The 17,186-nt window shown below is 36.6% G+C and overlaps 1 protein-coding gene and 1 pseudogene across 1 annotated transcript; both read right to left on the reverse strand.

Annotated features, from left to right (window-relative positions):
• Positions 1–1,467: 1,467 nt before the first annotated feature.
• LOC120008550 lies at positions 1,468–9,641 on the reverse strand (annotated as a pseudogene).
• A 6,324-nt stretch (positions 9,642–15,965) lies between these two features.
• Positions 15,966–16,976, reverse strand: LOC120008612. Its single transcript, XM_038858986.1, has one exon. It carries the CDS (start codon positions 16,864–16,866, stop codon positions 16,075–16,077), a length of 792 nt encoding a protein of 263 aa, XP_038714914.1. The 5' UTR covers positions 16,867–16,976; the 3' UTR covers positions 15,966–16,074.
• Positions 16,977–17,186: the final 210 nt, after the last annotated feature.

Raw genomic sequence — 17,186 nt, forward strand, 5'->3', positions numbered from 1 at the left:
TGAGAGTGATTTACCTTAATGAAGGTCCCCTTTTACATGTATTTTAAAATATGGATTTTTCCTGATTGCGAGCGAGATTTATAGGGGGAATCCTATGTATCTTCTTGATATCTTCTGACTGATCTTCTTCCAAACTGGTGACGGGTGTTACCTGGTTCCCTGAGGTGTTTTGGTCACCTTGGGCTCTTGGAGGGCCAAGATCATGCCTGTTAGGTATTACCAAGGAGTAGGGATCGAGATGACATCTAGGTGCATGTACCGAGATGCTCCCTAGCCCGATCTCCTCTCATTTTCGTATGACAACGCGTGTCAGCGTCTTATTGGAGGAGAATTTTTGTATTATCATTATCTAATATTTTATGACATTGCCATTCATTATCTAGTGGGTGAAGATTGTGAATCCGACACTGACGGCCTTGAGGTGGGGCGAGCTGGGCCGCGGCTCAAGGCCCCAATTTTTTCTTTTAAAAAAATTTAATACTAATGTAGCCCAAAATACTAATATTAGCCCAAAAAATTAAGATTAGCCAGAAAATTAGCCTAAAAAATACTAATATTAACCCAAAATACTAATATTTTATTGTAGTCCCAAATCTCCTGGCCAACCTTTCTAGAGTTTGGGCAGTTTGTCAAGGTCTTCATGGACTCATGTATACCATTGGTATCCGGAGATGATACGTGTTGAGATTCAATGGGATGCATTTCCCACTCTTTTTTGCGTTTTGGATTGTAGTGGATGATGTAGAAAGAGAGAGAGACCCAGCGATTGATATCGTAGAATGTACCAGTGGTGAATATTATACACAGACCTTAATGGGTGGTGGATCATGGAGATAAGGCCCTATCCTGCTATCCCTAAATTATGGTTCTCCTGAAGGCTCTCTCTGCTCCACACTTGTGCTATCAGCCAGCCATGTACTGAGATAAGAGGCTCATGGGGCTTCTCTTATGGGCCAATCAGATTTTTTTTCCCTCTGCTATTTTATTTTAATCTTCATATACGAAAATATATACTAAAAATAAATGCTATTACCATTTTCCATCTGGTTTGGGGGTACGAGTAATTTTCACTGGGATGAGACAACAGATTGAACCAAATGATGCTCTCTGAGGCCCTAAATGTTCATTTGTAAGAACAAAAATCTCAATACATTAAAAATGAAAAATAAAAAATAAAAACAGCACTGAAATTACAAAAAAATCTCACCCAACCATGTTCCATGGCAGAGATACTTGTTCGACATCTATGATCTATCCCAGTTGAAGCTTGGAACAATGTGGTTTTTTCACTGGAAAGATGGGAGGATAGGAGTGTGATTTATAGGAGGACTCGGCTTTCATGTTTTGTAACTTGGTCACGCAATCGAGTATGTCAACATTATTTGTCTAATAAAAAAATGTCGACATGTTTTTGTCATATTTTCGACATTTTTTCCCCCTTTCCTGTGTGTAAGGTGAAAATATAAATAGATAAACGAAAATGATATTTGTCCCAGTAAGTAACTGGATCACTACGATTTTGTTACAAACTAGAAAACAAAAAAGGTACAAGCAAAAGTGACCTTCCAACCATAGGCTATCATATTGAGCCAGTTTCCATGTATTACACATGATTTTCTTGGAGCATAATGCATCAAAATCAGGCCAAAACAATGACTAAAGATGTTTTGGTACATAATCCAATGAAATTATCCAACAAGCAAGCCATCTGCAATTTAAAGCTAAGGCTTAGCGCCTTCATGTCTAAGTCAATATCAATTGATTGACCCTCAACAGCTACTGATAATTCAGTTTCTCCTCTCTTTGAACAAGCTTATTGTGCCTTTTGATTGTCGAAATACAGCTATCGATAAGCTGAGAACTCAGGCAGTAAAGGTATGTATATGTTGCATGTCGGATCTTCTACAGTGCTAAAATAAGCAATGGCTCAGGCTTATCTTCACGGTACCTAGAGGGCTCGACACACAAGGCACTGCATCAAAGCAACAGAAACAATTCCAATGGGATTAATGTTTGTGAAGATGCATCTAATCTGCAGTACTGTGTGTGAAGGAACTGGCATATGGTTTCTCCAAAGATGTTGAGGTATAGCTAGAAGACTTACCAGGGGAGCATTTTATCAAATGACACTTATGCATCAACTACTTTGGAGCTAGCTTGATCGGACACACAGAGAATGCAATGCAGCGAGCTGCTTTTGCCAGCATAAAGCGCTCACTTTCTGACAATGGCCTCTCTATCACCTTCACAACATTGGCATCCTATAACATGTAATTCACGAATTTTCAGGAAACAGATATGATAATTAAATGGTCCGACAAAGAACTTAAAGAGGGATATTGTTTAATGTCCCATCAGTTGCACCATGAAGTAATTCCTTTCCTCACCTTCCAGATAGTTCATAAGGTTGTCGTGCAAAAAAAAAAGTGACAACAAATGCAGAACTTAAATACATTCCACTAAAAAAGTCTAAATCTCAACAAGATGAAGGAAAGAATATGATGCTGATTTCAGTACAAGTATCATGTTTAGCACCAAGCCACCAACCTTCTTTTGTTGCTGAAAAAAAGGCCTCACATTGGCAACGTTGCCGACTATGAGAATATTGTTAACATTTCCACTTTCATCTCTTTCTGTTGGTGATGAAGTTGAAGGCTGCCATTGCCCATTTATAATATACTTATAATAATACCTGAAAGGAAGTAATGGTGTTTTGAGAATGCAGAAAATGTTCATAAAAATAAGTCAGAATCCCTAACTATTAGTTTTCTTTCTTGATTGGAAAAAATTAATTGAATCAAAGACATCCCTGAAACCTCAAAAACTACACAAATTGGGAGCACCACAGACCTAATCAAGAATCAGGTACATGTATGATGCTTCCCAAAGGAGAATTTAATTCTTCAAAAGGTTCCTTGTTTCTTTCCATCCAAATTTTCCAACAAGCAGTTGAAGGATCAATACCATTATATGTCTACCTTGTTAATTTGATGAAAAAGCCTAAAGGGCTTAGATCACTATCCAAAGAATTAGCCATCATTCTAGGTACAAGGAACTCTCCTGTATAATTCTGGACCATTTACACCAACATATTGCATTATGACTTAATACTCTTCTCCCCTTTCCAACGATTAAATCCATCCACCATTAGCCCACCTAACCTTTGAAGTATGTATCTATTGTAAATATTCTTCCCTAGTAGGCTCTATGGTGGTGGTCTTATGGCCTTAACCCTAAAAGAGACAAAAATCAAGAAAGTAGCTATTGAAAGAATCAGACGTACTTTCCTTGTGCAAGTCTCATTTCAAATTCGTATCTTGACCCACCCTTGTGAGTTGCCTTAACTGGGTCTTCCCAATTTCCGGTAAAATCACCAACGAGAAGAACATCCTCACCCTGTAACACAACATCATGGAAAAGTTTCTTCATTATTAGTGTCAAGCAAAGACAAGAGGTTAGCTAAAGCTACTTTACAGTATCAGTCCTTGACGGATTCAGTACTGGGAATCATAAAAATTAGATTTTCCAAGTTCAAGTGATAAGAGGGTCAATACCATATGATCAAGCGGCAGTAACAACTACCAAAACTAATTACCTCTTGTCCATTCCACACAAAAGTGACAGCATGTGTTGCAGGACCATCATGTATGCCATTTGCCACCATGGCTATAAAATCCCATGTTGCCCAAGCAATTGCCGGTCTGCATCAATAATCCAATTAAATGGTGCACTACCAAATAGAACATGCTTAAGGACTGAAACAAGTAATTGATTCGCTTTTCAATTGAATGAATATTTTGCAAGTACCATTAGGACGCGGAAAATTGATACTAGGATTCAGAATAATCCAAAAATGTGTCTGTCTGAACAGGCACGTATTCAATTTTGTATTGAGAGAGAGAGAGAAAGACTTATATATCTCTCACCAAAAACTTACTTTCAATCTGCAAAATCTCTGTAACTACTGTTGGAAATATGACTTTCTACATGTATCTTCACTGTTTCCAAATGTGGCTCCACGTGTACACACTCTTCTAGAGTGTTCTCCATTGTATTTTCTATATATATGTGATGTTTGTAATGAATTAATTAAGAGAGAGTGAATATTTCGTAAGAGTATTTTGAGTTCTCTACTTCTCTCCCCTCTCAAACCCAACAAGTGGTATCGGAGCTTCTTGATCTTAGAGGCCCTGTGAGAGTTTTCCGGTGTGCCACCGCTGCCTCTGGGGGAGGTGGGTGGTGGTGGCAGGTAGTGTTCATATGGTTTTACCACCCCATATTAGCTGAAATAGCAGTAGAGTATGTGTGTATATGGTAGCACAGTGTATGGTGTAGACCCGTGGTCTGTGTTGTGTTCTAGCTATTTGGTGGTCGTTTGACGGTTGTTGATGACCCGGGTGTTGTGTTTTTTCCTCCATTTGTCTGCTTGTGTGAAATCTTGGCAGAGTTCATCTTTCTGAGTCGGGAATACTGAGTGGCGTAAGGTTGGCAGTGGAGACTCTTGGTGAACGGTAGTTCCTTGTTGGGACCTCCGGTGAAGTGAAGCAAACCTTCACGTGTCTTGTTCACTTAACCCATTTGGAGGCGGCATGCCTCAAAATTCTGGTGATAGCCTAGCCGACTACACATGTTTGAGGGGTCTAATGAGAGATCCGTAATTGTGTTTGGGCTTGTGTGAGTAGACTATTGTGGTTAGAGGTGTATCCTTCGAGGTGCATCCAGTGGAGACTACAGATGTGCACACATATGCAGCAAAGGGGAGTCAGTTGCAGTTTTTTGTAGAGTAGCAGAAAGCACGAAATGATGGAGAAATGGAGGAGCAGAGAGATGGTGTAATTGAATATTTTAATGTTTTGTTTTATGTGAAAAAGAGTGATTAATGGGAGTGCATGCGTGTAAAGAAGGAAAAGTAATGATGGGAGAAGTGGAGAAAAATGGAGTAAAAATGGGTTTGATTGATGTGGTGGGCTAGCATGTGTTCCCCACTTGGATTGATGGTAGTCATGGAGTTGTATTTGTTGTGACTATTCTCCCGAGGGTGTCATGGAACCAGTTAAGATCCAATCGGAAGGAAAAATTGTGGCCTCCTACCTCTGAATACACGGACGCGACCATAACAAGTCTATTATCACCTCTGAGCACACGAAGGGATGTGACAAGTGGATTAGTACCTCTGAGTATGGGTTCGATGTAACAAGTAGGATGGGTATTTTAGACATTATTATGGTTATGGTGTATTTTATTTTTTATTTGGGTTGGATTGTATTTAGCAAACTCATATTGTATATCAATTTGAGTTTGAGGGGGAGTGTTGGAAATATGACTTTCTACACGTATCTTCACTGTTTCCAAATGTGGCTCCACGTGTACACACTCTTCTAGAGTGTTCTCCATTGTATTTTCTATATATATGTGATGTTTGTAATGAATTAATTAAGAGAGTGAATATTTTGTAAGAGTATTTTGAGTTCTCTACTTCTCTCCCCTCTCAAACCCAACAACTACTAACTACTTTGAACTTTCCTTTTCTGGCTGATTCTCACAGCCACTGATATCCAAAAGCATAGGTTCTTATTTAAGTGATTGACTTATTAATCATTTTCCCTTTTATGTTTTGTACTCCTGTCCTGTCATAGACAAGCAAGCAATCCCTTCATTCCATTCTAAAGACAGCTGACCAACCTTAAGACTGTCAAGAGTGTGTGCTAGTTGTGTCTAGTCTCAAGCAAACTGATTTGTCTATTCTAACATTGATAAACATAAGATCGAAAAAATGATTTATGTATCATTTGTTGTGGATTTCAAGGCTCCCTCTTTCCAGTTTCCCATTCAAATGTGTGCAGAGTGCATACTAGTAATTTCTTCTGTCCCACATAGGCAAATCCAACTCAACTAACACAAGAATTTCAGAATGTTAAATTGAAAAGCGCCAAAACATGGATCAGGAAAGGGAAGGAGAAACTATTCTGAGCACTGTGACAACCAGGATCATTGAAATAATATCATGTTAAGATTAGTTACTTTGCCACAATGCCATTAGAGCAACTCTAACCCACAACTCCATTTTGGGGAATTCCTCTTCCCCCATTTTAACCAAAAATATATTTTAGGACATCCCTATTTTAACACCACTCCAACCACATCCCCATTCCAACATCACATCAAATATTTTATTATTTTTCTACATAACTACTTTTAACTACCTTCAACTTTAACTTATTATTAACAAATGCAAATAATATTGCTTTAATATTAATAATATCACTATTTAACATTAATTTTAAAGTAACATTAATAAATATATATATCCTAAATGAATGCTTTTTAATATTATTTTTAAAAATAAATATTTCGCCTATCACGTCTTATTTTATCTACCACTCAAACATTATCTGCCCTCCTCAAAGAGTCAAACATTATCTACACCACTCAAACATTATCTACACTCATTTCATCAATCTATAAATGAGCTCATTTGCAATATCACTTTCACTCATCTTCAATCTCTTCTCTAGTTCACTCATTTCCATTTCGTTTTCTTGCAAACTTTTAACATTCTACATTGCTCATCGTAATCGTTAATCGTTTGGTTAATATATTACTCGAGGAGAAGGATGATGAAACCAACCAAGATTTTTCCTTGCTCACAACACTGGTCATGAAGGAGGAAGAATAGATTGATATCTAATTAGAGATAGACATACTCACTCCTAGTTGCAAGCTGATCTCGTTGAACATTTATGGCAACTTCATGGAGGACAATAGATTGATACCTTCATTTGGATGTTGGTTTGTATAATGATTACTATTATAAATAAGATGTTTTTATTGTAAATATTGTCCTATTAATATCTTTTGGTTTTTAATAGTTTTATTAGATAAACCTTAAAAATAGAATAATTTAATAAAGATAAATAAGAAAAAAAATCAACATAATTGTTTCTAGCCACAATTCCTACTATCCCGGGACTGGATAAATGCAGTCCAGTAATGAAATTATAAGCTGCGTGAAGCGAAGTATCGGTCATCCAGTGCACGTATGCAATCACACAAGCAGGAGCTCGATCAAAACCTGAAGTACAGATAACAAAAACACGATGGTTCTTCTTCAACAAACGTAATAGAAGCCCCACACAAAATGGTAGTTTCTTTCTCATGTCAAAAGGAATCTGCGTCCCTGCAGAAGATGTTAAAAGACACAGTTATATCAACTACACAGCTAGCATGCTATGATTAATATAGATACATTCCAAAAATGATTCCCATTTCAAATTAACTTATCAAATTCATCAGGCAATAAATTTCTATTGTCAGCCTACTTATCCAAGAAACAAGACAGATAATAAATACCCAAGCCTCTAATCCATTCCCACCCAGTCATCAAAAAGTACGCGTGCAGAACATTTCTATTGCCAACACAACTAACTAGATGGGGAATATGGCATTGTTCCCACCTTATAGGATAGTTTATCATAAGGATACCAAAGCTTTAGCAAGCCCCATTTATTGATGTAGGATTGATTCCCCAGTCTTCTGCTTCAACACCACTCTGGAAATTCAGCACAGCAGTAATTCCCTGTTGCAAAAACATCTTACCCCTAACAATGAAAACATAATCTAGGAACCAACGGAGCCCACACAATAGAACTTAATTAATTCAAAAACTGTTTGCATGGAAAATGCTATACTTGCAAGTCAACTCCATCAATTCGTAACCCATATCAATGCATAATTCAATACTAGGGAGGAAGAAGAGGGGGAAACAATAGTACACCATAAAAAATGTCTAATTAGAGTGCATACACATATAGATTGGAATCTCTAAAAAAGGTTAAACATCTCCCATGCACAAGGCTCCCGCAGAGGACTCAAGGTTGGAGAAGGGCATGGAGTATAAAGCCTTAATCCGCATGCGAAAGGCTATTTTTTAACCCATGACTTCTAGGTGGTTGTGATACAAGCTTGCTACTGGACCATGGTTATCCCTTATATTAGGCATAGAATGAGAACTGAAATTTTCACTTGAACAATAAGGTGCGGCAGAAACAAGTTCAGCATTTAAAATGCTATCCATGAACAAAAAGACTTTCACATCTTACAGAGTCCTGGCTGAAGTGGACAAATATTTGCAATTATTAGTATTTAGTGTGTAGATATTATTATGTGCTTAATGATAATTGCCCAGGGAATTTTTCTTTTCGCAAGTTTTATTTCGATCATACTTAACTGTCAATCAATATTCTGCCCCTTAGTACTGAATAAAGCTTCTTATGTCTTATAGAGGTTGTGAAGACTGCAGAAAAGTTCACTTGATTCAGTAGAAGACTGTTAGCTACCCAATAAATATAGTGGTTTAGCTGTCTTCAAATTAGAAGACACTTTCAATAGAACACCTCATCAACAACTTTAACAGAGCCTTGTTGGGGAAATGGATTTACAGGTTTGGCACTGATAGGCTAAACCTATGGAAGAAATAGAATACAACAAAAATATGGGGCGGACAATAGAAACAATATCACAAAGCAGAAAATAGAAAATAGAGCCTCAAGGGACAGGGTAATCGAAGCATGTAAGGAAACTAGGAAGGTTGGGATGTTTTTGGTGGGGGGGGGGGGGAACGTATCGTCAAGTTGGGCATAGGCAACAAAGTCAGGTTCTGGAATGATACTTGAATCGGCTTCAATTCTTCAAGAACCTAAATCCAGTACTCTACAATCTTGCAGTCATAAAGAAGCTTAGTCTGTGTTTACTACAGTCAGGACTCATTAAAATGAGCTGAATCAGCGACAGCGTGTACATAACCTGGACAGAACAAATTTCCCTTGGGACTGGATATGGAAAGCTTTTTTAAGCGGGAAGTGGAACAAAATCCTGACATCTTTTGTAAACACAGAAAAGTATTTAAAGCTTCTATCTAAGAGTACAGCAACCATGAATATACATATATACGGTCACATGTCACAAAGCAAACAGTTCTCAGATTAAACGCATTGAAAGACTTACTACAGCAGATAGATTTGGTACATCAGCTTCCGTCTGTATGCAAGGGCCCACGTATATCTGCTCTGTAATCTAATAAACAAACAGGTAAACACACAATGAGAACGGTGAAACGATTAGTGTACTATCTTACAGTTAATAAATGCTGAAAATGGTGGGAAAAAAGAGGCAAACAACAGACCTTACTGAAGCGCATACCAAGAGAATGATCATAGTATAATTCACCTTTAGAACGATCAAGTGCCTTAATATACTCATCCAGCGGGAAGCTCCCATGAGCCCATTCTCCATCTCCAGACTCTTCTTCAGAAAAGATACAAATAAGCTGGCTCATGTGTGGAGCAAGAATGTTTTTCTGTGTTTATAACTCTGTTGGTCCTTGTTGATCATTCAGAAGCTTCCATCCCTTGGATGTTAAATTCTTCGAGGAGAATGTGACAAACCCAGAATTGCCACAACCCTCAGAAGACGTTCTCAAATTTGATGCCAGAGCAGCTTTGCTCCAAGTAACAATAGGAACTCGTCCTCTATTGAATAGTTGGTCAATGTCACTAATAAGAAGAAAATGATGAAGTGGAAAAGGAGAGAAGGGTCGCTCAAGGACTACGCGAAAGGATCCTGTCGTCTCTGTCATCATCTTCCTGAAGAAACCAAAGACTGAAAAAATAAAAAAGAAAAATTGATGAACAGCGCAGATTGTTGCAGCTCATACATAAAGATAATTGCGATCTTTTTAAGGCCAAATGAGGCATGAAATTATAATTCAAATTTACAAGCCAATGAGCAATTAATAACGTTAAGACCAGAAGACACAAGAAGAAAAAGAGACTATTACGTTGCCACTCATAGAAAAGACAACAATTTTTTTCAATAAAAAGCGTATAGGAATCCAGAACGTGCCACGGTATAAATGAATCCCTTAGAAAGTACTGACAAGGTTGGCATAGGGAATTTTTGTGATAAAATAAGTTTACTTCAGGATTCTCAGAATACAAAAACAAATTTCTAAAATAAAAAGAGGCTTAAAGGAACACAGACACTCCCATTGACAATGTCACAGAAGAAGCTAGAATTAGGACGTGCTATTAGTAAATTCTTTTGAGTGGAGCATAACTTAGCTAGATCAATTTACATTGTTTGTCATGCATAGAATATACTATTATTTGCAGCATATGTAACATTGTAACTTCACAACAGTAACAAAATACTTCAGGCAAGAACATCAAAATAAATTTATCTCGTCTGCTAACTACCAGAAAAAGCTTCTTGTACATCGAAAAATGCCACTAAGATGTAGAAACTAAAAAATAAACTACCACACACATCAACACATTGTAACTTCCACTACGCACTGGATGCTAAGGAAAATAAAACTCTTAACTATGCGTCGCCAAAGTCCTTAATCTCCAATAGCCCGCCACCAGAGGATTCACTTGCCTTTTTCAACGTATCTCCTACCATGATTATCCTCGACTTCTCTGCATTGCCCTATCATAACATACCACTAGTTAATAGCTAAAAGATTGACTAAAAATAACAAAATCAATGCACTAAAATCTGCACTATAACTCATTTCTAAAGGTTTAACACAAAAAAAAAATGTAATTACTCCTTTCTTGAGGGCGTGAACGAATAATGTTCCATCGGCAGATAACGCAAAACGAATGCCAAGAGTTTTCTCCAGAGTGACCATGTACTCATTCAGATTCATTTCCAAGGACGATGAACCATTTGAAGTTGCATAAACCCTAACACTTCCCCTAAAAAACGAGCCTTCCATTTTGCACTGATCCTAATAGCTTTATCGCGGTCTCTTCCAGGGAACGGAGAAGAGAAGGCGCTAAGAGAATGCATCGCTCGATCCATGGCTCCGCAACAAGAGAATTGAAGGGACGACATCTTCTATGGAAATCGATCAGTACGCTTTTAGCAGAACAACAACTGAGGGAGTGAATAGCTCATGAGTGGCGGTGCCAACATGAGTGTGCTGGTATGACTATCGTGCCACGTGGCTATTTGTGGCCCCTTTAGCGGTAGATGATCCCGCGTGATACTCACATGCGGTATTTAAAATTACATCTATTTGTATTTTGTACCCAATATAATCTTGTCTGGTGTCCCTCAGCGAGGATGTTTATTGTTTTTTTTGGTGAAACAATATGTTGTATAAGCATATTTTCAACACTTGAAAGTGAACTTTATGAAAAATTTAGAATGTTAGAGCTCTACAATGGATAAAAATGAACACTTGAAAACACATGAGATCATACTTTTTGATAATGACACTTGTGATATACCAAGTTATACCTCGTCGCAATCATTTTCTTTACAATACTAGCAATCTCATGAATCCTATAAATTAGATCAAACACTTCTATTTTTTTTCTTCGATATTTTAGGAGGGGTGGAATAGTTAAGTTAAAAAAATTTATTTTTTTCTATGTACATTTACTATTAAAAAAATTTCAAAGGGGCAGCCACCCATCCTTGGCAAAGGGTGACAAAAAAACCAATCCGAACATTATTTATAGGATATTCGGTCCATTTAAATCCAAAAACCGATCCTATAGGGTTTGGAAACGGTTTTGGTTTTGATTTTCAAACTCGTTATGATTTAGGGTAGGGTTTGATTTTTTATGCCGGGTTTAGGGTACCCGAACCATTTAATTAAAAAATGAGTTATGGTAATAACATTATAAATAATTTATATAAAGGTATATTATTTGGATGCTAAATTTTAATATGATCAAACATAATAAATAAAATAATAGATTTATAGATTTATATTCAAACTATAACAACATGATAAGTCAGATTTATTTTTTAAGAAATTGAATTATATATTTATAGAAAAATTTAAAAAAATTAAAAGTTAAATGGTAAACCGGTACCCGATGATAAACAGTTATGGAACGATTTTTAGTTTTGGGAATTTAAATGGTTTTGATATTGGGTACCTTAAATAGAAACGGTTTTGACAAGGGTGGACCCAGCCTCCTGAGTACATGGGGTTGGGTTTATATATGAAGCGGGAAAAAATTATTTGCAGGGGGTTCGGGGGCAATGGCCCCGGAAATTTTTTTGGATTATTTGTTCATTATGTTTTCAAAAGTATGGAAAAAAATACTAAAAATCAAAATCTTATAGGACAAAAGTAATTAATAATTGAAAATTGATCTATAAACGTTGCCCATAATTTTTTATATTTTAAATGTGAATTTTCGAGTCTTTTTATAAGGACTAACTGCTCAAGAAGGACAAGTGCTCTATGCTCATATTTGATGTCTGCTCTCTGGCTTACTAAGCTACTAGCCTACTCACTTCACAATTCACAAACACAACAAAAGTATCAAAGCTCAAACTCCAAATGATAAGTTATTAGTTACGAGTCTTTAAAGAAATGTGAAATGTGTAATAGCATGGCCTTGGGTCCGTCCCTGGGTTTTGGTATTCACTAATTGGAAGGATACCTGACCCGTTATCATTCCTAAACGACACGATAAAATGATGTCTTAGTGCAAAAAAAAAATTAAATAAAATGGTTCCCTGGGGCTTTAGTGTCATATGAGAGTTCAAACTATTTTAAACTTCATCATACACACGAGTCTTTGATATCTAAAAGTTTTAACAACAATAATTAAAGTACTTTAAAAACTAAGAACGACACTATCTCTTTATAACAATCTCATTTGACTTGGTGTCATGATTTTATACAATTAGAATTTGAACTAATTAACCATTTAATTAACTAAATTGAGCGGTAATTATTTAGTGTCTACAGAAAAATTAATATTTTAGACATATTATTTTAATATATATTATCTAAAAGGCATATGACATCACCAAACATAAATATATAATTTTTTTAAATTATATGGTTCCCCTTGGTAGTTGGGCCAGCCCTAACAACCACCATTGAGGATTATTATTAAAACAATATAAATAATTCTACAAATTCCAACAAAAAAACGTCACATCATTTGTTGATATGGCAAATGAAGTGAGGCCCACTTCAACTATCTCTTAACCTAGGGTTCATGTTCTCTCTCAAAATCACACTCGGCGATTCACTCTCAACTCTCTCTATTTCACAAAATTGTGCCACCATTCACTCCCACCAATTTGTATCGCCATCTACATCAACTCTCATCAAAATTGTGTCGTCAATTCACTCTCAAAATAGTCGTGGAGAGTCCGGCGATACACTCTCAAAATTGCACTCAGCTAATCGACTGTCATGAGTTTTGCTATCTTTACGTTATATATGCTCATATCATGTTAAATGGTTTTCTCACAATTTATATTCAATCAATGATACTCGTACCTGAGATCTAATAATGTCATTTATTATTCTATCTTTACTTATGTGACCACATATCCAACGAATCTTTTGCATTTTTTCTACATACATTTTTTTGGATATGTCTTTTCTTAATAGCCCAACCCTCAAAATACCATATTATCGCTGGTCATATAACAAACCTATAGATTTTTCCTTCAACCTTAAAGGACTTCTTCGGTCGAATAAAATCCTAGATTCACTCCTCCACTTTATCCCTCCATTCTTAATCCTATTAATTATATTTTAACTAATCTCTCCGTGATTTTGAAAAAATTGAGTCAATATATTTAAAACTTTATTTTTTGTTACTTTCTTTCATAGAATTCAATCGTTTGCTCGCTCCCTTATTTGTTGTTAATAAACTTACATTTTATATATTTTGTTTTAGTCCTATTTAATTCATTTAAACTCTAAGGCTTGCCTAGATAACTCAAGCTTTAAGTTAATTCTCAATATTGTCTCATCTACTATAATTATATCATCCACAAACAATATGCAACTCACTTTGGATATGTCTTGTGAGTTCATCCATCAATATAATAAATAGGAATAAGCTTAGTGGCGACCCTTGGTGCAAACATATATATTATGGTAGAAAACTATCTTGTAACTACTCCATTAGTCTTAACACTAGTTAAAACTTCTTCATACATATGTGATGATAAATTTTCTTTTAGTTCTAATTATTTTTAGTATTCTCATTCCACCAACATGTTTCCTTTTCTTTAGGTATATGACCTTTCGACTTGTCAAATATCTTTTTTGCTACTTATTCGATACAAACCGTCATCTGTCCCCACATGTAATTTATTTCTCCAACTAAATCTCAAATTACATTTTTAGATAATTTCTTAATCAAAGTTATATACTTACTTCGTTTTAATTAGATTTCATCACGTATCTTAAAAAATAATGACTAACCATTCTACACCAACAACGAAACACAAAGAACTGTCAAAAAACACATAGTTAATTGAAGGCTTTCCACAAATTGAGATCATTCAAAGTTATATATGCCCTTGATCATAGGTTGATTAGTCAAGAAACAAAGGGCCTAGTTAGAATGTGATTTGATACCATCCTGTTACCATTCTCTCTTCTCACAACGTGTGGGTGTCATTAAGGTGAACCACATGTGGAACCCACCCATCTAGATGAGAGATTGAGGATGAGAAGAGATGACAGAAATTGGAATTGAGGTAAACCCCTAGTCTATTTCATCTTCTTTGTGTAGTTGGACAATTTGTCTACCTGACTACCCTATTGCGCAAGGATTAGAGGACCCACCGCAATTCACTGAAACCTCATATTGGGTCATAAATAATGTGACATTAATGCTTGATCATTACAGGCTACGGCTACTTGTTTAGCTAGATTCCAGTCCAATCACGAACGCTAAAGAGCCCCGATCCATGACCGTATACAGAGCCAAGAACGATATCATTTGTAATCAGCTTTACTGGCATCATCTCCTACTGACATCCAATGCAAGTGTCGGACACTCGTTGGATACGACACTTGCATGCCCGACATGTGTCGGACATTTTAGTATTAATATCTTATCTGTATGAACAACTCTTGTGACCATAAATATCTTGTATGTTGGTAACATGTATTATATATTTGTGTCACTACTTCCCAACGATGTACACATATATACTCGAGTGTATAAATTGAATTGAATTAAATTTAAATATATTTATTTGTCGTGTCGTGTCGTGTCCTTCGAATTTTGAGAATAACTGTGTCGACGTAATCATGCAGCGTCGTGTCCGACACCCGTATCTGTGTCCATGCTTCCTAGGGCATCATCATTGCTTACCAGTGTTTGGATCGCACTGCCATACTATTTTCCTAGTATTATTGGTTTCTTTTATCATGTTTTGTTTGGTTTTCTTTGCCATATTTGGTTAAAGTATAGTTATAATGAAATAATGCTTAAAATATGTGAATTATAATTGTGAGATATTGTTAAAATTATGTGTTTCACAAACCAAACATAAAAATCATCAAAAAAAAAACCCCTTATTTTGAAGAGCTAATTGCCTGATTCCGCGAAGCGAATCCTCATTTTTGTTCTTTTTTTTTAAAAAATATCACTGAGAAATATGTTTCTCATTGAAATCAAATTTTGGACAAACATATACATAACTCTTAGTCAATTGTCAACCGAACAACCTCTCATTGAAACCCTCAATCTCTACTAGCACTTAAAATATGTGGACAAATACTTTTATTTTGGATCTTTCAGCACAGGACCACGTACGACAACATAGATTTATTGCACAACTGAACATGGGACCATAATGTGCCAATGATGCGGTTCTCAAGTCAATACTTCAACAGGACACTTGGTCTAGTGCTTATTTAAATTTTGCATCATTAATTAACAAAATGGATCAAAAGAGAAGGTAATCTGTCACCAAATCAGTCAGTTTCCCTTACCAATACTCCATATCTAATTAATTCAGTAAACTTAACCCAGTTGAATACTTCATCAATGGTATTAAGGAACCTATTGTGTGACGTTTATTTTAAATATCACGGAGAAATATATATGTAATTGGAATCGAATATTGAGTATATATATGTCTAATTCAGTCGATTGTTGATTGAACCACACTTTATTGATCTATACTATGATCTATAGTGAGCATATTATTCAAAAACAAAAACTAAATACAGCTGCAATTTAAGATACTGATAATTTATTAAATAAACAAAATGGAGATTCAAAATGGAGGAAACGTTTTGTTCGAGAATAATCCAAGCAGGTTCTGCCTGTACGGCAAATAAGACCGTCGTTTATCACCTTCCTTTCCGCCTTTATTTTTCACATAAAAAGCTTTATGTGCCGAAGCCGCCGTCTCTCCCTTCAATTTTATTTTGACTGCGGCGGCTTTGACTCTCGTTTTCTCTTCTCCCTTCGGATTTACGAATACTAAGGAGTGTGCCTTGCCGTCGCTGCTGCTCCTTTTAAGCAGGTCAAGAAAACGCCACCGTTTTGAACACGATCCTGTTGAGTTGCTCTTCTTGCATCTCCCAGGTGACGGAGACGGTGATGGCGATTTCGGTGTCCAGAAGCAGTACGCCCCCTGCGGGATCTCCTCTAGCTCGTCAGCCTCCGAGGACGAGCACGATGACGGATTGTCCGGTTCATCGACAAACAGATTCTTCAACGACAGTCGAGCCCTTGCCACGTCATCATCTTCTACATCACCGTCCCTAAAATCTGCATCCCGATTTCGATTACGATGAAGCTCGTCATCTTCGTCAAAGCAACAATCGCTTAGCATGAGATCCCGGTTGAAGACCGGAAAAACCGGCCGGATCTGGCCAGCCATTATCGAAGACGAGAAATCGAAATCCGTAGTGAACTCAAACGTATCCTCATCATGCGGTTGTTGATTTGATGTGGACAACTCCGTCTCTACTCGTGCCGCCACCTCTGCGATTCCATCACACGAGTAGCAATTGAAGCTTGGACAAATCGATACTGATGTAGCTTCTTCTTCTTTCTGCATTTCAAGAACCTACACAATTTTTGTCCAGACTCTTCCTTCTGTTTTCTTCGACAGAGAGAGAGAGAGGATTTGTTGTTGTAATAATTCGTTCTGTTATGAAAGAGGGGTTTTTGTCGCATAAATATGGAGGAACCGGAGCGAAGCAGGGGGGTTGAGTGGGGTCCAAGGTGCGCGTGTGAATCATATTAGTTGTAATTGACTAATTGTCTAGAAGGTGGATGATAAATAAGGTTAATTTCAATAATGCCTTACTTTTGGAGATTTACACTTATCTTTATTAGATTCGTCTTTTTAAGTTGATTCACACACGTTTTTAGATC

Source organism: Tripterygium wilfordii, chromosome 11 (assembly GCF_013401445.1).
Source record: "Tripterygium wilfordii isolate XIE 37 chromosome 11, ASM1340144v1, whole genome shotgun sequence".
NCBI classification, from domain to species: domain Eukaryota; kingdom Viridiplantae; phylum Streptophyta; class Magnoliopsida; order Celastrales; family Celastraceae; genus Tripterygium; species Tripterygium wilfordii.

Coding starts and splice junctions, on each gene's coding strand:
- LOC120008612 (XM_038858986.1), bottom strand. CDS start 16,866: ATGCAGAAAGAAGAAGAAGCTACATCAGTATCGATTTGTCCAAGCTTC.